This window comes from Mirounga angustirostris, unplaced genomic scaffold (genome assembly GCF_029215605.1).
Source record: "Mirounga angustirostris isolate CCGP_5_RB_7025 unplaced genomic scaffold, mMirAng1.0.hap1 SCAF_5, whole genome shotgun sequence".
NCBI lineage: Eukaryota > Metazoa > Chordata > Mammalia > Carnivora > Phocidae > Mirounga > Mirounga angustirostris.
In genome coordinates, this window is record NW_026991713.1 from 21,601,122 (window position 1) to 21,624,248 (window position 23,127).

The 23,127-nt window shown below is 35.7% G+C and overlaps 2 protein-coding genes across 2 annotated transcripts in view; one reads left to right on the plus strand and one right to left on the minus strand.

Moving 5' to 3' along the window:
- ANKS1B (ankyrin repeat and sterile alpha motif domain containing 1B) overlaps positions 1 to 23,127 on the plus strand; it is a 1,110,621-nt gene that overhangs the window by 284,335 nt on the left and 803,159 nt on the right. The gene's annotated exons all lie outside the window — the stretch shown is intronic.
- Positions 1,054 to 2,870, minus strand: GARIN6 (golgi associated RAB2 interactor family member 6). Its single transcript, XM_045871187.2, has 2 exons — positions 2,179 to 2,870; positions 1,054 to 1,354 (listed from the first exon to the last, which is right to left on the minus strand). The coding sequence occupies exons 1-2, from the start codon at positions 2,868 to 2,870 to the stop codon at positions 1,054 to 1,056; spliced, it is 993 nt and encodes a 330-aa protein (XP_045727143.2).

Here is a 23,127-nt window from a genome sequence, read left to right on the forward strand (position 1 = left end):
ATTTTATTTTGAAGTTTTTTTTTTAGACCTGAAATAAAAATCATTAAGCCAACCACTGTGTATGTAAGGTCTCATGAACAACCACTACCTTACAGTTTGGTATAGGAGCCTTTGGGATCAGTGGAATTAGAATAGTGCTATGCAAATTTCTGTATACTCAGATTTGTTGGATTCAACTAAAATACATTTATTTCACATTTATAACCCTTAATTTAATTGGAATCAGCACATATGTATCAAATATCTTCTATATTCAAAGCATAGTGCTAGGCTTCAGAAACATGAGGATTATGGAAATGCAGACTTAATTAAAACTATGTGATGTATTACTTTTAGAATCTTAGATTTTTTACTTGCAAAATTAGAACACTGGTTGATCCTGTAGATCTTACACTTCTAAGATTAGCTAATCTCTAGTTTTTGTCTAGATTTTGAATTGATCCTATATTCAAGTTTTAGCCAATTGTTCTGTTTTTCTAGTTTTAATATGCATTTTATTCTTCCATTGTGATGAGATGTTATTTAAATTCTAAATTTCTTTGTGAAAATTTAGAATTTAAATAACATCAGAGAATTAAAATTAAGATTTATAGAATATGTTGGGTACTTTAGTATAATTCCAAAGCAGTTAAATAATATTTAGGTTGGGTAAAAAACAAGAACAAAGAGACTGAGGAAATGAAGCCCTTTCTAGAAAGTATAATTAGTTTTTCAACATTCCTGACAATAATATTTTTATAATAAATAATTTTTACCATTTGCTTCTGTCCCTGGTTATATATTTTGGGGATTTTAGAATTTTTTTTGGTTAATACATGTAGATGAAAAATGGATGAGGGTCTTCGAGAGTAATCTTTAGCATTTTATTCTGTCATCTGTGCATTGAATCACAAATATCAAGTTAAGGGAAAGTTAAAGATAGGTCAGAGCCTGATCAGAAATTGCCATTTGTTTTTATTGCTACCCTTCCCTGTTAATAGAGCATATGTTATTAGAGCAGAGAATTTGAGTCGAATTGTATTAGGGTGGATGATATTGCTTTCCTCCACAGTCCTATACGATATACCCACCTCTGCACCATGTGCAGTACAGGGCTCTGAAACTCTTTCCTAAAAAGTCAGTCCTGCTGGGTGGAGACCTCTGGCTTCCGTCCTGGTCACTCATGTAGGCGTCACTCTGCAAGGTTGTAATGAGGGGTCCCAATACTGAGCTGTTAGCTGTTTTTGCAGTGGGCTTGCCAGTAGTTTCTGCTCTTGGAATCACCATATTTATGCTGCCCTCTGGGAAGAGGCCAGTAACTCCTACTGATGTGCTGGAAATAACCTCTGAGTAGAAGAAGGGCTTGCAGCCCTTGCTAACAACAATGTAAGACATGTCGAATGCTCCCACTATGGCCATTCTAACTGTGCTTCTTCTGGATCTGTGAAGGCTGCTCCTGTCACCATCCCTGCCCTTTTATCTGATACTGTAGGCTTTGTGACTGCAGAAGTGTGTGAACTCTTGAAAGCAGTATGTGTGGGGGCATAATGAATTCATTCCTCCCTAGCATAACCATAAGAGGTGGCCCCAAACAATTCAGGGTTCATGTGAAGACTCCTGATGTCAACTTGATCTTGATCCCTTCCAAAGAAATGAATGACACTTGCCTATGGAAGAGACAAACAAGTGAAATAAGGTGAGACCTTTTATTCCTATAGCTAAGCAATAAGAGCTTATAATAATTTTGAGTTCTCAAGTCCAATCTCCCATTTGTTGCAGGAATCCTCCTCTTCAGTATCTGCTAGAACATTATTGTAATTCACCAGCGAATATCCTCATATACTTTTTTTTATACACTTACGTTAGTATTTCTGCTGGCTAAGTGGCATGCACTTTAATATTCTGGTAGCTACTAACAGTGCTTACAAGCACAGCCCTCTGCCAACGATCTATACAAAATCAGTACATGGTGATCATGGGGAGACGTGGGGGGAGGAAGTGTCAGGATGCCACAGATCGCAATACAATATTGGACATGAAAATAAGAGTTGCTGACAGCTGAGGAAGCTCTGAAATACAGCATTGGGGAACACTTTGGAACACCTAGAACCTCCCCAGTGTGACATGACCTCCAAATGGAGGCTCTTTTGGCCCTGAACCCATTGAAATGTAATGAATTTTCTAGGTGAGCCTCGGTACCAAAGGCTCTGCAGGACTTTTAGCTGTTCTCCCACAGCACCCTGGCCCCATCTTTTAGAGTCTCTGTGAAGACTTACCGCTGGGCTCTTGTCCTCCTCTTCAAACCCACTTATGTCCAGTGTGTCTCCAACTGGGATGGCCTGGGAACCACTGTAAGCCTCTACTGGTGGTCTCAAAATGTAAACAAGGTTTTCCCAATAAACAAAAAGATCTTTTGTATTAGAAGGGGGACACAGCTGAAGGTAAAAAGAGCGGCCAGTGGCAAGCTTCAGGCGGAGCTGTTGTTTTTTACCATTATGGATGGATATTGTTACAAACTTCAAGGGAAACAGTCTGGTTAGCTCTAAGATCTGTGTAGACTTGTAATTTTTTCCCTGGGTGGCAGGGCCATATCTGTTATAGTCATCACAGATAGCAGCTGGTCGGGCCAGCAGCATGACATCAGGTAGTGTGAGGTGGGGGCTAGTGCGAACGATGCCCACGGTCACCATTTGGGCACGGTTGTGCACGTCAATCACTTCTCCTTTTTTACTGACCTGTATAAAGTCACTCTCAAACATTGGGGCATATTTGAATATAGTATACTCCCCCTTATACAGTTGTTGCTGCAGTTTCCCCATGGAGGTATTAAACATACCCATTGCAGGGCTGCTTTGGGCTGTGTAAAGTGGTAACTTATATTGGTTGTTCATGGCTATCTTTTATCAGGACTCCAAGGGGTCCTCCACACTTTACCACACTTTACAGGGTGTCCTATTTCCCTGGTTTCTCTAGCAGGTGGGTTAGCAGTGGTCTTTTGCAGGCTTTTTTTTTTTTTTGATCTCTGAGCAACTGAGAACAGGGTGGGGGTACTGATTACCAATTGCTCAGTGCTAGAGACAATTGCACCTGCACCAGACTGTGCTCTGCCTAGAGCATGGAGATATCGGGGTGCACAATGTTAGGGACCCAGTAGATGACAGGGTGCTCAGATGTTGAGTGCAGAAATCGGGGCCCCAGTAGATATTACCATGTGCAGATGTTGAGGACCAGAGGTCAGGGCCCCAATAGATGTCAAGGTGCATAGATGTTGGGGCCCCAGTAGATGTCAGGGTGCACAAATGTGGAGGCCCACAGAGGTCGGGCCCCAGTAGATGTTATGGTATGCAGATGTGGAGGAGCGAGAGATCCGGGCCTCAGTAGATGTCAGGGAGTGCAGATGTTGAGGTGCTCAGATGTTGGGGTCCCAATAGATGTCAGAGTGTGCAGATGTTGAGGCGTGTAGATGTTGGTGTTCACTTGGAGTGGGGAGGGGCCTCCTCTTGAATCTGACACATTGGTTCACAATAGCCTCTGTTCTTTTGGCTTCCACAACCTCACTGCCAATTGTATTCGTACTGCTCCTCTCCTCCCAAACTGAAGCCTCCCCCTAGGCTTAAACCACCCCACAGGACCCCTTTTATCCTCTCCTGCCCATTGTGACCTGTGCCCACCACACACTTTGTTGCCCAACAGCCCCTCCCTCAGAGCAGGGACACTGTCCTCTCCACCTCACCCCACCCATCCTTACTATGCCACGCTGCCTGCCATAGCTCAGCACAACCCCCTGCCCCAAGGACCCATTGAAGGATCTTAATACATACTTGCAAATTGCTTTCAAAAAGGTTTAGGCAAAATTTCTGTTAGGTATGAGTTTAAAATATACACACTCTCTTATCCAGTACTTTTAGTTGTAGCCAATTAGAAGTAATTGTAGACAATTTATCTTGAAGAGAGAATTGGACAGGTTGGTAAATAGGTTAGTACAGGGTGTTTATTAAGCTTTATTGTAGCAAAAAAAGATAATAAATAAGATTAATATCTTACAATCAGGGTTTGGTTAAATAAATTATGGAACATTCTATGATACAATACTCTGCAGTCATAAAAATCATTATGTAGTTCCCTATTTGACATGAAAAGATATTCCTGATTTTTTTTCTTAAAGATAAAGAGCAAAGCAAAAAGATTTCAAACAAGTGTTATATGTGTGGTCCAATTTATATAAGATCATCTGTGTGTATGTTTGTGTATGAAAGTATGTTCAGTGAAATGTTTAAAGGGCTTATCTCCAGATGGTGTAACTTTTATTTTCTTTATACTTTCTATTTTTATTAGGATAATTTCTATTAATGGGAAAAATAAAACTTTTTATTAGTAATTTTTTTTACAGCCATGATACATTTTATGTTTTGATACACCTTCACATTGCTGATGAGATTTTAAGCTTTTTCCTAGACATCTCTATGCTGACTATACAGTGAAAAGAGCCTTAAACATTCTTAAACATTCTATTCTTACTGCTATCATATTGTAATATATATATAAAAAGTCTGAGAAGTTTTGCCAACTATTATAAATGTTATCAATGCAATAAGATTAAGATATCTTTATTGGTATAATGGTATACATAACACACACATACACACACATATGTAAAGCCATAGTTCTTGAGTCTTTAGTTTGTTCTATAGGTCAAAACAAACATTTTTATTCCCTTCATATTGAAATATCTGGTTATTTCTGATAATATGAGTATTTTTCCTTTTTTATTAAGAAGCCTCTTAACATACCAATGGCAATTTTTACTGGTCTGTTTAAAGTCCTTGTATCTTAATTTCTACTTTATGTCTCTATTACTTATGTTACAATTAGAAAAAACAGTAAGCCTAATATACATTTAGTAATCAAACTAACATTTTAAAAGTATCTCAGTGGTTTTGGTGTTTTTTGAAAAGAATAGCATTGGACACAATAATTTAATTTAGGTGCTTTTAAAAAAATAAAGTGAAAATACATCTGTTTTCTTTATTTTTTAAATTTTTTTATTTTACTTTTATTTTATTTTTTTAAAGATTTTATTTATTTTTCAACAGAGAGAGAGAGACAGCGAGAGAGGGAACACAAGCAGGGAGAGTGGGCTTCCCGCGGAGCAGGGAGCCCGCTGCGGGACTCGATCCCAGGACCCTGGGATCATGACCTGAGCCTAAGGCAGACGCCCAACGACTGGGCCACCCAGGCGCCCAATACATCTGTTTTCTTAAAAGTACTTTTATGCCATGCACATATATTACAAAATATTTATCTTAGGGTTCCATTAGAGCATGAGATAATTGTGTTGTCTCCAGGGAAATCAGACACTGCAATACTTGTAGGGCCTATGGACTTTCAGAAAATTTTCCAGACCATTCATTAGACCAACAACAGTAGAACTACTATTATTGGCCTGATAATCATCATGTGTAGCATTCTGGAAAATATATCTCTATTTTCATTAATCTGGTATAGTTTGTTTTGAACTCCGCTAGCCATTTAGAAAACTACCTTATTAATATTTGCCTCAAAACTTAAGAAGTTCAAATGGCTAAATAAAAATCTACCTGAACCTGAGATTAAGGAATTCTTTTTTTTTTTTTGGCAGTTATTTATTTATTTATCTATTTATTTATTTTGTTTTGTTTTTTGTTTTGTTTTTGTGGGGTTTCTTTGTTTTTTTGTTGTTGTTTTAATTTTATTATGTTATGTTAGTCACCATATAATACATCATTGGTTTTTGATGTGGTGATCCACAATCCATTGTTTTCGTATAACACCCAGTGCTCCATGCAGTACATGCCCTCCTTAATACCCATCACCGGGCTAACCAATCCCTCCTCCCCCCTCCCCTCTAAAATCCTGTTTGTTTCTCAGAGTCCATAGTCTCTCACGGTTCATTCTCCCTGCAATCCGCCCCCCACTGCCATTTTTCCCTTCCTTCTCCTAATGTCCTCCATGCTATTCCTTATGTTCCACAAATAAGTGAAACCATATGATAATTGACTTTCTCTGCTTGACTTATTTCACTTAGCATAATCTCCTCCAGTCCCATCCATGTTGATGTAAAAGTTGGGTATTCATCTTTTGTGATGGCTGAGTAATATTACATTGTACATATGGACCACATCTTCTTTATCCCTTCATCTGTTGAAGGGCATCTCGGCTCTTTCCACAGTTTGGCTATTGCGGACATTGCTGCTATGAACATTGGGGTGCATATGGCCCTTCTTTTCACTACATCTGTGTCTTTGGGGTAAATACCCAGGAGTGCAATTGCTGGGTCATAGGGTAGCTCTATTTTTAAATTTTTGAGGCACCTCCACACTGTTTTCCAAAGTGGCTGTACCAACTTGCATTCCCACCAACAGTGTAAGAGGGTTCCCCTTTCTCCACAACCTCTCCAACATCTGTTGTTTCTTGTCCTGTCCATTTTTGCCATTCTAACTGGTGTAAGGTGGTATCTCAATGTGGTTTTGATTTGAATTTCCCTGATGGCTAATGATGATGAACATTTTTTCATGTGTCTGTTAGCCATTTGTATGTCTTCTTCAGAGAAGTGTCTTTTTATATCTTCTGCTCATTTTTTGACTTGATTATTTGTTTTTTGGGTGTTGAGTTTGAGAAGTTCTTTATAGATCTTGGATATCAGCCCTTTATCTGTAGTGTCATTTGCAAATATCTTCTCCCATTCTGTGGGTTGCCTCTTTGTTTTGTTGACTGTTTCCTTTGCTGTGCAGAAGCTTTTTATCTTGATGAAGTCCCAAAAGTTCATTTTTGCTTTTGTTTCACTAGCTTTTGGAGACGTATCTTGAAAGAAGTTGCTGTGGACGATGTCAAAGAGGTTACTGCCTATGTTCTCCTCTAGGATTTGGATGGATTCCTGTCTCACATTGAGGTCTTTCATCCACTTTGGGTTTATCTTTGTGAATGGTGTTAGAGAATGGTCGAGTTTCATTCTTCTGCATGTGGCTGTCCAATTTCCCCAGCACCATTTATTGAAGAGACTGTCTTTTTTCCATTGCATGTTTTTTCCTGCTTTGTCAAAGATTATTTGATCATAGAGTTGAGGGTCCATATCTGGGTTCTCTATTCTGTTCCATTGGTCTATATGTCTGTTTTTGTGCCAGTACCATGCTGTCTTGGTGATCACAGCTTTGTAATATAGCTTGAAATCGGGCAACGTGATGCCCCCAGCTTTGTTTTTCTTTTTCAACATGTCCTTGGCAATTTGGGGTCTTTTCTGATTCCATACAAATTTTAGGATTGTTTGTTCCAGCACTTTGAAAAATGTCATTGGAATTTTGATCGGGATGGCACTGAAGGTATAGATTGCTCTGGGTAGCATAGACATTTTAACAATGTTTATTCTTCCGATCCATGAGCATGGAATATTTTTCCATCTTTTTGTATCTTCTTCAATTTCTTTCATGAGTGTTTTGTAGTTCCTAGAGTATAGATCCTTTACCTCTTTGGTTAGGTTTATTCCGAGGTATCTTACGGTTTTTGGTGCTATTGTAAATGGAATCGATTCTCTAATTTCTCTTTCTACAGTTGCGTTGTTAGTGTATAAGAAAGCAACTGATTTCTGTGCATTGATTTTGTATCCTGCCACATTACTGAATTGCTGTATGAGTTCTAGTAATTAAGGAAATCTTTTTATGAGAATGTAGAAGCTTTCTGTATGCTTTCTCTTAGAACAGATTTCCATAGTTAGGCATTAGATATTATTAAAATAAATTTATGCTCCCTGTCCTCTACATTAGAGTTGTGTCATTGAGTAAATCATTTAATTTCCCTGGGTCTTATTTTTCTCATCCTTGAAATTGAGATGACTCATTAGGTATCTTTCACCTTCAGAATAGTTATTATTTTTATGATAGAGATTTAACTTTTTCTCCCCATAATGAAACTACTATGTCCTTTGGAAATGCTCCAAACAATAATAATGAGTCAAGGAATTATTCAGATTTCAACAGCCCTGGGAACTGTGTGATTCAATATATAGTGTTATTCTATTGCTGAACTTCTTGCTGAAACTTTTAGAAGAACCAACATTCAAAATGTTAGGTTAGTAATTTGGGCAGTGAATGAGGGGAGTGCTTAAAACAATGTAACTGAAAATATGGGTTAAACATTTTAGACAATTTAATTAATAATGAACATGAATGTGGTAGGAAGATTAGTTCCCCAAAAGATGTCCACATCTTGATCTTTACAAGTTGACTCCATGACATTACATGTTAAAGAGACTTTGCAGATGTGGTTAAACTAAGGATCTTGAGATGGGGAGATATCCTGGATTCCCCAGGTGGGTCCAGTGTAATCACAATTGTCTTTATAAAATAACGGCAAAAGGTTCAGAGTCAGAGGGATAAGTGATGATGGAAGCAGAGGTTGAACTGATGATGACCATGAACCAATGAATGCAGGTGGTCAAAAAGCAGGAAGTGGATCCTCCCCTGGAGCCTCCAGAAAGAACCAGCTCTGCCAACATCTTGATTTTAGCCCAGTGAGAATCATTTTGGACTTTTGACATCCAGAACTGTAAAAGAATAAGTTTGTGTTGCTTTAAGCTACTAAGTGTGTGGTAATTTGTTATGGCAGCCCTGGGAAGCTAGTGTCTTGAAAAATACCTACATTGTCACAGTGTTTGTAGAAAGATGGATGTTAAAGGCACTACTGGTGAGGGTAAATGAGAATGATAGAGAAAACCTATACCATCTTAGAGAATACCCAAATCATCATAGATAGAATGTTGGTAGACATATGAATATTGTTGAAAGTGCTTCTGATAAAGACTGAGAAGTAAATGAGGAATAGGTTATTGAAAACTGGAAGAAAAGTGGTGTTATACAGTAGCAGGAAGCCTAGCAGAATTGTGTTATATAGAAAGCAAAGTAGTAAGTGATAAATTTGGATATTTAACTGAGGAGATTTCCAAGCATGGTGCAGAATGTACAGCCTGGTTTCTTCTTGCTACCTATAGCAAAAAAGATAAATTGAGTGAATAACAATTTCTTTTTCAACAAGAGCATTCTTTACTTGAGGCATACTTCAGAATACATGGTTTTAAAAGATACATATGAAACGTTCTGTCCAAGAAAAATAGAATACACATTTTCTTCAAGTATACACAGAAGAATCCCCTGGTTAAATCACATTAAAAAGACATAACAAATATTACAAATTTAAGAAGACTGAAATCATACCAAGCATATTTTCTAACCATAATGTTACAAAACTAAAGGTCAATAATAAAACAAAGCTGGAAAATCTAACTTTTAAGCAAAAAGAAACCAGGATGTGATGATTTGAGATATTCTTAGCCTGTCCAGATTGAAAAAGAGGCTAAAATTTGTAGATCCACTCTCAAGAAAGTGTGTCCTGGGGAGAAAGCTAAAAGTGACTAGATAAGTTTTTTTAGTGCCCACGGGATCAAAAAATCAGAGTATTTCATCACACACAGGGCTCTTTGAAGAGATTAGGTATGTATCTCATAGATCTCCTCAGCCTACTCAGCACAATCTAGAGATGGGATTATTGAGGAAAGATCTGTGGAGGAGGCTTTTGTTTAATGGAATGAATCCCTGTGACATACGTAAGATACCCACAGAGTCTGTGAGAATGGTATATTAGCAGAGACACTGCCAGTTAGGACTGAAAGGGACAAAGAGAAGACAAAATAAAAGAAGGTTGTTGGATTTGTAAAGGAATGTATTCTTACAGAAGAAACAGGCTTATAAAACTATGCAGTTGCAAATATATGTTAACTTTTATTAAATCGGAAGTAAGACTCATAGGACAGGGCTGAGGATGGAGCTGAGAACTACAAAGGATTATTCCTAGTCCTTGAAACCTAGTGGACTTGGCCTAGTTGGTTTTCTGACTTGCTTATAACTGTTTACTCCCCCTTTTGCCCCTTTTGTTTCTCCCTCTTTGAATGGGTATATCTATAATTGTTATTCTATGCCCATCCTACCATTGTGCTTTGGGAGCAAATAACTTGTTTTCTAGTTTCAAAGATTCACAGAGGAAGAGGAATTTTGCTTCAAGATGGATTATATTCAGGGGCGCCTGGGTGGCTCAGATGGTTAAGTGTCTGCCTTCGGCTCAGGTCATGGTCCCAGAGTCCTGGGATCGAGTCCCGCATTGGGCTCCCTGCTCCTTGGGAGCCTGCTTCTCCCTCTGCTTCTCTCTCTCTCTCTCTGTCTCTCATGAATAAATAAATAAAATCTTTAAAAAAAAAAGATGGATTATATTCAGAATCTCTTCCATACCTGATTTAGATGTTGAGATTTGGGACTTTTGAGCTGATAAGATTTAGATGAGGTTCTGAATTTAAATTGATGTTGTAATGGGTTGCGCCTTGGGAGAATGTTGAGATATGGGGGTGAGCGGATTTTATAGGTGGATAGATATGATTCTTTGGGTCCCAGAGGGTGGAATATAATAAACAATATTGTCTTCCTCCCTTTATAAATGTCCAGGTTCTAAACTGTGAATATGTTAATTTATATGTCAGAAGGGACTTTGCAGATGTGATTAAGTTAAAGATCTTAAAATGGGGAGGTTAACCTGGATTGCCTATATGGACCCATTGTAATCATAAGGGTCCTTATAATAGGGAAGATGATATGATGAAGAAAGAGAGAAAAAAATTAAATGTTATATTGCTAGTTTCAAAGATAGAGGAAGAAGCTATGAGCCAAGGAATGTAGGTGGCCTCTTGAAAAATGAAAAAAGTGGAGAACAAATTCTGTCCTAGAGACTCCAGAAGTAACAAGACCTGCTGACACCTTGATTTTACCCCTGTAAAACTCCTTTCAGACTTCGGATCTCAATAACTGTCTGAGAATAAATTAATATTGTTTTAAGCTACTAAGTTTGTGGTTAGTTGTTACAGTGACTAAAGGAAACTAATATGATGACTGTGGAAATTTAGTCAGTAGACATTTCATCTGTTATATACTCATTCAAGGAACAGATGCTTGTTGTCTGTGTCTAGGCAGAAGGTAGGAGTTGCAGGCATTTCCAGAGAAATGTATTTTAGCTTTACTATCAGCATTCATTTGATCTAGGTTTTTATGATTTTATGTAGTCATTTTAATAACTTTTAAAATAATTGGACTAAAATTTGACCATTGGTAAGTCTCCGTTTTGTATATTTTTTTGGAAACTATTATAATGATGATGATAGTAGTAATGTTAAAAATAATATTTAGCATTTATTGAGTGCCTACCCCATGCCAGGTATGGTGATAGACACTCTACATTCCTTATATCACTTAAATTTCACCACAATTCTATGAAATATTTTCACTTGACCTTGAGAAAATTGAGTTTCAAGAGATTAAGTAACTTTCCCAAGTTTGCTTATCTATAATGTTTGATCTAAAACCCATGTGAATACTTCTCTATGAAATTAAAAAAAATTTTCTAAAGGGCCCAGTTTCTCACAGTAAGTAAATCTGTATATTGTTTATTATTCAGTATTTTTCATTGTAGCATTTCTCTGTTAAAGAGGATATCAGTAATTACTGATGTCATTCTTGTTTAGTGTATATTCAATTGATATGTCATTTTACATTATGTTTCCAGGGTGGTTGAGCTGCTAAATATATTTATTATTTATTCTACAGATTAAAAAAATTAATGGCTTGATAGGAATCTCAGTTCATTCAGAATCCCTCCACATTTCTCTATTCTTTTATGCATTCATCCATCTATTTGTTTCACAAATGTGTATTGACCATTTGTTACATGCAGGGTATAGAACACTAAACAATATAAACATGCATCATGCCTCATGTTGTTTTAAATTTTGTGCCAACTACTGTGAATGATATAAAATAAAGATTACATATGGTGTCTGCCCTCATGAACCTTAAAGTTTAGTTCAAGTAATTATCCTGACTGCTATTTATTGGTATAATCATGGACAAGTAACTTACCCTCTGCTTCCTATTCTTTAAAATGAGGAGGCTGTTTTCCTGTTTATAGGATTATTATAAAGATCTTAAAATATAAACGCAAGTTTCTGTATAAATTCCTTCCTATACAAGTGCAAATTGATCTTTTTCTATTCAGTTCTGGGCCTCTGAAAATAACACTCTGGCAATTTTGGTAGGATTTGCAGGTTAAAGAACAGTATGTATAATGCAAACTAACCTCATAATAAGTGCATTAAGATAAGTGTAATATTTATTTGTGCTTAGAAAGTCTGGCAGTACAAGACTATGGACTCTAAAAAACAAACTGAGGGTTCTAGAGGGGAGGGGGGTGGGGGGATGGGTTAGCCTGGTGATGGGTATTATAGAGGGCACGTTTTGCATGGAGCACTGGGTGTTATACTCAAACAATGAATCATGGAACACTACAGGAGCTCAAGAAGGCTGTGATGTGCCTTCTAAGAAAATATGTATCGGATAAGCTTCATTCAGGCATGAGTTATGGTGCTGTGAATTCCACGTTAATGAATCAATATATATATATTGAAAAAGTTATCTTTAAATAAGAATACATATAAAACAAATTATATATTGATCAATTGATGAAAATGCTGTGACCAGGGACTTACAGGAACCTAACCCTGTATTTTCCCTAAGAGCAATGATTCAGTATTTAATTCAGTGCTCATGGTGACTATAAAATGAAACTACCACAAAAGTGAGAATTCACTGTATATTCTAGGTATCAAACTTTGTGAAAAATATTTCAAAAAAATGTTTCTCCACTTCTTTGCTTGCTCTTTAACTTTGTTTATATTTCTTTTTTTTTGTGGGGCAGAAGTTTTAATCTTTATAAAGCCAAAATTTTAAAATATATTTATTTAATACTTCTGGATTTTGTGTTTTGCCTAGGCTGACCTTGACCAAATCCATAATTATAAAAATAGCTTACCATATCTTCTTCATATGTATGTATTTTATGTATGTATATATATATGTGTGTGTGTGTGTATACATACATACAGTAGTCTCTCTTTACCTGTGGTTTTGCTTCTTGTGGTTTCAGTTACCCACCATCAATCACAGTCCAAAAGCAGATGAACCTCCTTCTGATGTATTTGTCACAAGGTCAATAGGAGCCTAACACTATATCACAATGCCTGTATCATTCACCTCATCTTATTTCATCATGTAGGCATTTTATCTTTTCACATCATCACAAGAAGAAGAAGGACGAGTACAGTACAATAAGGTATTTTGAGAGGAAGACCCACATTCATGTAACTTTTATTATGGTATGTTGTTATAATATTCTATTTTATTACTGTTGTTAATCTTTCATTGTGCCCAATTTATAAATTAAACTTTATCATTGATTGGTATGTGTGTGTAGGAAAAAACATAGTATATATAGGGTTTGGTACTAGTCACAGTTCCACTGGGGGTCTTGGAACATATCCCCCATGGATAAAAGGGGACTATTGTTTGTATATATGTATAATTAATTAGCAGGTGAGGAGGAACCCAAGATAAATTACAGAATTAAAATACATATGTGTGTATAAATAAATACAGTGTATAAATAATATATAATATAAATATATAACTAATTGTATAGTAAACAAATTTATCTGTATAAATGGATTTTCCATATTTTAGCATGTGTCAAAATTTCCTTCTTTTTAAAAACTGCATAATATTCCTTTGCCTTTGTATATCACATTTTGTTTATCCATTCATTCATCAATGGACACTTGGGTTGCTTCTACCTTTTGGCTCTTGCAAATAATGCTGCTGTGAATATGGATGTGCAAATACCTCTTTGAGACTCTGCTTTCAATTATTTTGGATATACACTCTGAAGTGAAATTGCTGGATCATATGGTAATTTTATTTAAAAATTTTTTATGAACTGACATGCTATTTCCCATAATGGCTGTAGCATTTTACATTTCTACCAACAGTACACAAGGGTTCCAATTTTTCCACCTCTATATCAACACTTGTTTGCTGTTGTTTTTTTTATAGTACCCATCCTAATAGGTGCCAGGTGACATTTCACTGTGGTTTTGATTTGCATTTCTCTAATGAATAAGTGATGTTGAGCATGTTTTTATGTGCTTGTTAGCTCTTGTGTATCTTCTTCAGAGAAATGTTTATTTAAATTATCTATTTTAAATTGGATTATTTGTTTCTTTGTTGCTAAGTTGTAGGAGTTCTTTATATAGTCTGGATATTAATGCCTTGTCAGGTATGTGATTTGTGAATATTTTGTCCCAGTTCGTAGGTTGCCTTTTTCACTCTGTTCATTATATCCTTTGATGCATGTAAGTTTTAAATTTTGATTTAGTACAGTTTATCTATTTTTGCTTTTGTTGCCTATACATTTGGTTTCATATCCAAGAAATTATTGTCAAATCAAATGTCATGAAGATTTACCCCATTTTTTCTAAGAGTTTTATAGTTTTAGATCTTATGTACAGATCTTTGATAGGGACAATGTCAAATTTAGAGATTAATGAGAGAGAATTAGACTTTTTATAATACTGAATCTTCCCACTCAGGAGAATGATATTAATTTCTATGTTTTCAAGTCCCTTTTTATGTTGTTAAGTAGCTGTATAGTTTTTTTACATATGGTTTTCTACATTTAGTGGATTTTTTATGTTATCTCATATTTGTTTCTATTGTGAGTGAATATTTTTCTAGCTGGTTGCTGCTGGTAGAAAGGAGAGCTGTTAAATTTTCTATCTTTATTCTGTACCTTGTCATCTTAGGAATCACACTGTGGTTTGTATAATATTAAATTAAATATAAATATTTAAATTGATTTTCTAGTTAAGAAATTATATAATCTGCAAATAAGAGTAACCACGTCTCTGAATCTTCAATCTTTATAATCATTTGATTTTTTTCTCTTATTGAATTGATTGGACTCACCATTACACCATTAGATAATGGTAGTGTGGACTGAGCAATCTGGAAACTAAAGTCTTCCATACGTGTTTAAATAGGGTCTCTAATATGACTCTTAAGTTCTCTTCCATCTCTATTCTTTCTCCTGGAGTTTTGGTTTTGGGCATAGGTTTTAGGATCTCAATTTTATTTTATGTATACTATATGTTAGTTTCTGTGATAACAAAGGGCTTTAACATTATTACTAAAATATCACGTAAATTATGTTAATTTTCTGTTATATAACTATTTCCATATTAAAGTTTCATAGTTAACTATAAATATTTGATACCTATCACAATACCTGCTTCATAGCAAGCATTCAGTAAATATTGAATGTGCTGTGTCACACACCAAAGTGAATCTCAAGCTTACCATATTTTTAAATACATATATCTCTATTACTGACTTATCAGCTTTAAATGGTGTATCTTATTTCTCTGAGAGTAAAAATTTTAGCTCGCTTATATTATCTCTATGTCCAATCCTTCTCCAAATGTTTATTATTTTTTATGATAAATTCTAGGGGTTTTGGGGGGTTAGTTGGATGACTTCAAATAATATTATACTTAAATAAGTTTAAATAGTGGCTACTGGGTGGCTCAGTTGGTTAAGCGTCCGACTCTTTATTTTGACTCAGGTCATGATCTCAGGGTTGTGAGATGCAGCCCTGCATCAGGCTCCATGCTCTCTCTCCCTTTTTCTCTGTCCCTCCCCACCCCCACTGCTCTCTCCCTCTCTCCAAAAAAAAAAGTTTAAATAATACTTTTATATTTCCATGTTATATTTCATCAATTTTAGGTAGTATTTCTTGACTTCCTATTTTGGAAAGTGAAGATATTAGCTCCTGTGTTCTTTTTTTCATTTTTTCCTCCCCTTCTTCACCTGCTACCTTTTAGTTATACTTCTGCTTATAAACTGTCATGCTTATACACATTTATGCTTTATCCTGTGACACTGGCCAAGTTTCCCATATTTTGTTCATAGGCTCACACTGCAAAATTTTAGCCAGTGAATCACATTTACATATTTATGTTTACAAATGGCATGCTGAAATTAATTTTTCTAAACTTTTAAGCTCTAAAGCACGATTTCACAGAGATCATTTTAGATGTTCAGCTTAAACACATTTCTCAGCAACTGAAACTAGATTAGAGTTGGTATGGAACCACTGTGGATTTATAGAAACTAATTTTTAAATGAGATGTATGCCCTCTCTGGTATATGCAATGGGTATTGCTTCCAAATGTTAGGGAGCACTAGTTGCTACAAAACTGTTAATTCTATAGGCTTTAAAGTCCAACTTAAATGCTACTTACTTCCTTAAGTCTTAATCCTCTCCTGCCAGAAACAATATCATTTCTCTTAATATTCAACTAATATATTTTTGACAACTGTGAATTTCTCCCTTTCATTATAGTTATTTACATAGTTATCTGATATCTATTCTTTTAGGTTGTGAGCTTCCTGAAGGCAGTGTCTGTGTCTGACAAATGTTGTTTTCCAGCACACTCTGCTTTATGCCTTGCATGCTGTAGGCACTCAAGCTATGCTTGTTGTCTTCTGAATTTTTCTTTCAGGGCCTTTGTAGGGAAATATGTTGGAATGGTATAAAAAGCATTCTCTCTGACAATCTGAGTTCTAATTCTGACTTGATCACTTGCTAACAATATATCCAACTTCTCTGAATCAGCCTCTGTTTCCTCATCTGTAAAATAAGGATAATTCCAATGCTGCATTATTTTGTGAAGATTAAATGAGGTGACAAATATCAAGTGCCTAATAGCAAACCTAGCACATTAAACATTAGCCTTTGTTATATCTGAAGGATGTACTAAATCGCTTTTTGTTTTATCTGTTACATTATTATATAAATGTTCTAAAAATGACTAGTTAATAACACATTAATAAGTAAATGTCAAGAATGTGAAAAAGGCAAAAATTCACCTCTCTGTTGAGGGTGAATTAATGAAATGTTACGTTGTTTTCTGCATCTGTCAACAAATATTTTATCCATTGTTCTTTTTACAGTTACCATAGTAGCAAAAATAAAGCTGTATTTAATTTGAATGAGCTCTGAGAAGAAATTCTATTTCTTGTTTTGATTCTGTGGCCAAATTGAGACTTCTTTCTGCTTATTAGGCTCCTGCCTTCCGAAAACAGGTAAAATTAATGGCAATATTAAGGGAACTTGTAGAAAAGAGAAAGTAGTGTCCATTATCTTTTTTTTTAAAGATTTTATTTATTTGACAGAGAGAGACACAGTGAGAGAGGGAACACAAGCAGGGGGAGCGGGAGAGGGAGAAGCAGGCTTCCCGCGGAGCAAGGAGACCGATGCGGGGCTCGATCCCAGGACCCTGGGATCATGACCTGAGCCGAAGGCAGACGCTTAATGACTGAGCCACCCAGGCGCCCCTGTCCATTATCTTTTTATAGTCTATTAAAGACTAGTACATATTTTACACTGAAAAGGAGAAACAACCTTAAAGAGATGAAAGATAATCACCAACCTTGTTCTTTTCTTTATTTCTGGCATGTTTATGTGTATAGGTATGATAATGAACCACAACATTTCTGTGAGACCCTGTAATCCAGCACTGCTCAGGCTTAAGAATTTTATTTTTATATTAATGTTTCAACATGAATTGTATAATTTCCTAAGTCTAACTTGTTTTCACAGTTCTTTTTTTATACTTACAGTCACTTTAAAATATATTCTTATATATTTTGTTTTTCTTCACTTTTAAAATGATTTTTTTTTCACTAATTTTAAACACCTCCATAATACCTTGATATTGGGGCACATGATAAGATTAATTCTGGGGCATTGATCATTGTCTAGCATCCCAAAGGACCTGAATTTTGTGGACCATAAGAAACAAGTAACATCATTATGCTTCCTTTTTCATATTGCTCTGCTTAATAACATGCTGATATAGAAGAAAACAGATCATAATATAGCCAATATAACAATTTGATAGACCATAAAGAAAGAATCCTTTGACTGAAGACATTAAATGCCCTAATTTCAGCCATTTCTCTGGAGGCTTGAGTAAGAAGCTGCCTTGCATGTGGCAGACCAGATCATGGAACCAAGTATCCACCCTCTGCAAGGAGACTTTCTGAACTAATCTCATTATGCCTCAGCTACCACTAGAAGTCAGTTCTCTCAGGTCATCTATCATTACCCAAACTCTTATCCTTTTATTGCTGTCGTCGAACTCATTTCTCATCCCTTCCCTTACTCCCTACTGTCTGTGATAAATAAAACCCTTATATTCTCATCCTCTCCTTGTGAATGTTTCTTCATTTCTCGGCTTTACTTAGTACTTACATTTATTTGCATATATATTAATTTATATTGGCTGCATTGTTACCGTGATATCAGTTAAAACTGGAATCCAACTGTGTATGTTTATATAAAGGGCCCTAAACCAAAATTTGTGCCATGGACAGCTACTATTCTCATCATTCCCTTTCTTCAGTAATCATCCCTTCAACATGTATTTATTGTTTTCTTGCTATATATCAGATATTGTTTTAAGTAAGGAGGATACAATGGTGAAAATTTTGCATTCTAATAAGGGAGTCAAATAATAGCAAGTAAAGAAATAAACAAGAACTTTTGATAGTGATAAATGAAAAAAATTTAAAGGCGATGGAAATGAGTGATAGGGACAAGAAATAGATGGCAAATTAAATTGTGTAGTCATGGAAGGCCTCCTTGGGAGGGTGACATTTGAGTTGAAACCTAATGTCAGGAAGTGACCAGCTGCATGAAGAACTCTGTGTTGGGCAGGGTGAAGCACAAGTCAAAGGGCAGAGGGGCTGCCCTAGAGTGATTTAGGGGAAGTGTCAGAGATTGAGGTCAAAGTTAGGGCCAAATTTTACTGGGCTTTGTAGATCTGGGTAAAGAGTTTTGGCTTTATTCTTATTCAAATGGGAAGTTGTTAGAAGGTTTTAAGCAAGAGTTTATGTGACTTAATTTAAATTTAAAAAAAATCACTCAGTATATGCCTACCTGATTATATTAAATATGTATCTGTGTTCATATGTATTTGTAAAGAAAAATACCCAAGCAGAACACTAAATTGTCAGGAATTTTTGGTTGGCTATAGGGCTAGATTCAGAGAAATCTTAGTACCTTGAAAGAAAGTGAGATTTTGTTCCCTGGCTTGTAAGTTAGTAGCCTACATGGTAAATGTTCTGTTTTTTATTATTAAAAGTATTATGTGATTTTTCAGAAAAGCAGGAAAATGAGGAAAAGTATAAAAAAGAAAAAATTGATAATCATACTGTTCAAACAAAACAATTTTGATGAATTTCTTGATTTTTTTTTCTATGCAAGTGTGTATATGCAAATACACATACATATATAATTGTCATCATATTGTATATACTCTTTGAAGTTCTGCCTTTTTTATTTGGCAAACATTTTCCATATGTTCATTGTCTATATTTTATTTATTTTTTTTAAGATTTATTTATTTATTTATTTGACAGAGAGAGACACAGTGAGAGAGGGAACACAAGCAGGGGGAGTGGGAAAGGAAGAAGCAGGCTTCCCGTGGAGCAGGGAGCCCGATGCGGGGCTCGATCCCAGGAGCCTGGGATCATGACCTGAGCTGAAGGCAGACTCTTAACGACTGAGCCACCCAGGCACCCCTGTTCATTGTTTTTATAAGCATTATTTTTAGGAGACAGTATATCACTAAGAGTTGGAAACATTGCTGAAGAAGTAATTTTCAAGATGGAGTGCAAGGATAGATAAGAATTCTTCCTTTTCATTGAAGATTCTTTAGATTCTTTGATATTCATTTTCTAGTAAACTGGGGAAGACCAAAACATAGCAGCATTTTATTTTTCCTGAGGAAGAATTAATTCAGAGAGCCAAAAGGAATATTTTCAGTCTCTTTGAATTATGGAAAGCCTGGGAATATTACTACTGATTTGAGATGAAGAGATAAATAATGAGACATGAGTGAAACACGATAGAAAACCATAAATATGATCACTCCAGAACATGTTTCAGTGTAAACAAACACAGTAGAGAGATCTGATAGGAGAGATCCCACAAATGTGCTACATATATAAAAAAAATCAACTTTCAAAAAAATTGAAGGAACCCATATGTAGGAATAGTTACCTGTGAATATAAAGAAAGTGGAAATCCTCTACCAAGAATGGCTTCTTTACTCAGAAATGGAGAATTAATTTGATTAGCTTCACTGAAAAGGAAGCGACTAATTCTACTTAGGAAAAGCAGGTGGTAATGCTACAGAGAAGTTTCTTCAGTTTCAAGGATGCCATGCTTTACTGCAGACACTTGAGTTAAGCAGAGGATAAACACCCTTAATACACTGACCTGGGCTCTGAGCTATCACTGGACAGAACTTGTTAATCCATCTCTTGTAGGGCCCCTCTGCTTTTCCTTCTTTTGCAGCCTCCCTCTTTGAGTGAACTGCATTTCTGAGGTACCTCTTTTTCTTATCTGCTTTACTTCCCACAGGGGCTTAAACCATGACAGGCCAGAGAAGTAGGAAGTGGGCAGCTTTTTCACACTTAAATACTATGCGATATAGAGAATAATGCCCTAACAACTTTTATTTTATTTTTTTAAAGATTCTATTTATTTATTTGAGAGAGAGAGAATGAGAGAGAGAGAGCACATGAGACGGGGGAGGGTCAGAGGGAGAAGCAGACTCCCTGCTGAGCAGGGAGCTCGATGCGGGACTCGATCCTGGGACTCCAGGATCATGACCTGAGCCGAAGGCAGTCGCTTAACCAACTGAGCCACCCAGGGGCCCTCCTAACAACTTTTCAAATGGAACACAGTTGGTTTTAAGTACATTACAGATTTATTGGTAAATTCAGGAATGTAGCCACATATCTTGCAAATGTGTAAACAAAAGAGAAATTTACAGTTGATTTTATCCTAAAAATAAACTTAAATCAGCATATTGAAATAGGGTAAGACAAACAGAATGAAGCGTAGTGCTAGGCATATCATAAGTGCTCAAACATTACAGACTCTGGAGCTAGACTTCTAGGATTCAAATCCCATCTATATTTGTTTCTTATTGGCTGTGTGACTTTGGGCAAGTTACCAAAACTCTCTATGTCTTGGTTTTAATATCTGTAAAGTGAGGTAATCATAGTACTATCTCGTAGGGCTGTTCTGAGAATTAAATGAGTGACTATATGGAAATTATTTAGAGCTGTACCTGGCACACAATGAGTCTTTGATGTGTTAGCTACTGTTTTGTAGTGGTAGTTGTTATTGAAGAAGTCATGCATCATTTCTGTGACACAAAAGAAAATAAAATGAACACTATGTCAAAAAGAAATATAGCAGAAATCTTTTAGCTTCATTAAAATGAATGTTATTCCAAGGGGGGCCTGGCTGGCTCAGTCGGTAGAGCATGCGACTCCTGATCTTAGGTTTATGAGTTCAAGCCCCATATTGGATGTACAGCTTAAATAAATAAATAAATAAATAAATAAATAAATAAAATGAAAGTTATTCTTATTTAATAAGAATTTTGAATTTCTGGGGTTTTTTTTGAATACATACATTTTATGGCTTTACATTATTTTAGGCTTAAGAAAAGGATCTGTTTGATTTCAGATCATGTTCCCCAAATCCAGCTAAATACCACTGGCAGTTTTTTCAAACTGACAAATTTGTTCTAATCATCTTGTTTAAATGAATATCATGAATACTAAATATATAGAATATTTTTCACGCTACTGAAATACAATTAGTTTAGACATTCAGAACATTTAAATGAGAACTTCTCATATGTGAAAAATTAAGTTACTGATGATAGGAATATCAGTTAAGTTATGAAATGAATTTCTTGTAGAATTTCACAGACTGATACTTCACTAATCTTGCTTTAAATAATAAATTCCTGGGACATACATTAAGTATGATGCATACCTTCTCCAATCATAGAAACTGTCCTTCTGAATTATTTTTTTCTGTGTATTACCAAATCAAATATTCTGCTTCTAATGCCTTCATTAAAGCTGATTCTATCACTGTTTTTTAAAATCTCAAACTGGGATCAAAAATGATTTTATAGGAACTTTGTTGTGGTACAATTCATCTGAGATTTTATCTGAGACCAGCATATCTCAGACCTAGTATCAGGGGCTGCTGGTGTTGTTCGACCGATCACAAAGACCCCAGGTTATTTGCTATCAGAGTCAACCTTTTTAATTTTATAAACGAGACAGTTAAAGAAATTTAGGCAGGGTAGTAGATCAGCTCTGGATATGCTTGAAATACATATGAGTGTGTGCTTTTTAAAAACTGGCATTTTAGCCATGTTGGAGAAACTTTGAATTGCAAAGTGATGGTTATATTAAATGTGTTATATATATATATCGAATGAGGCATGGAGGAGGGGTGAGATTAAGAGACCTGATTTTGGGTCAGCTCTGTTGCTCTCCATAGTGTCTCACCTCAACAGCTATTTAACTGCTATGACTTTCATTTTTAAAAAATCTGCAAATTAAAGTATTATACTAGATCAGCATTTCTTAAATGGTGTGATTACCAGTTCTGATTCCCAGTCTGTTAGTGGGCATTACTGGCATAAATGTTCCATAGCCCTACGAGATAGTACTATGATTACCTCACTTTACAGATATTAAAACCAAGACATAGAGAGTTTTGGTAACTTGCCCAAAGTCACACAGCCAATAAGAAACAAATATAGATGGGATTTGAATCCTAGAAGTCTAGCTCCAGAGTCTGTAATGTTTGAGCACTTATGATATGCCTATTTCTGAAATTGAAGAGGTTTCTTTCCTGCTGAACTTCTTGGAGTTGATGTGTATGATATGCATCTCCAAGAGGGGGCAGAGAACAAGCAGATTTTCCTGAGCTTAGGTAACTACAGAACCTGTTTTGTAGTGACACTATTTTTGGAATACCATTTGTGAACTCCTGAGCTAGATTATTTTATAGATACCTTCCGATTCTGATTCTATTGCATTTGTTAATATAACTTTAGTTAAGTTGTGGAATATAAAGGCATAATCATTAATATTCTTGACTTCTTTGATAAGAGTTCTATAATAAAAATTTCTGTTTTGTGTTTTCATTCATTGTCACAAGCCTGTGCCCAGCTGGCATCTCTGATATAAAAAGACTGAATCTTATAAATTAACTTTTCAAATTAGGATGCATTATTTTTTGTGT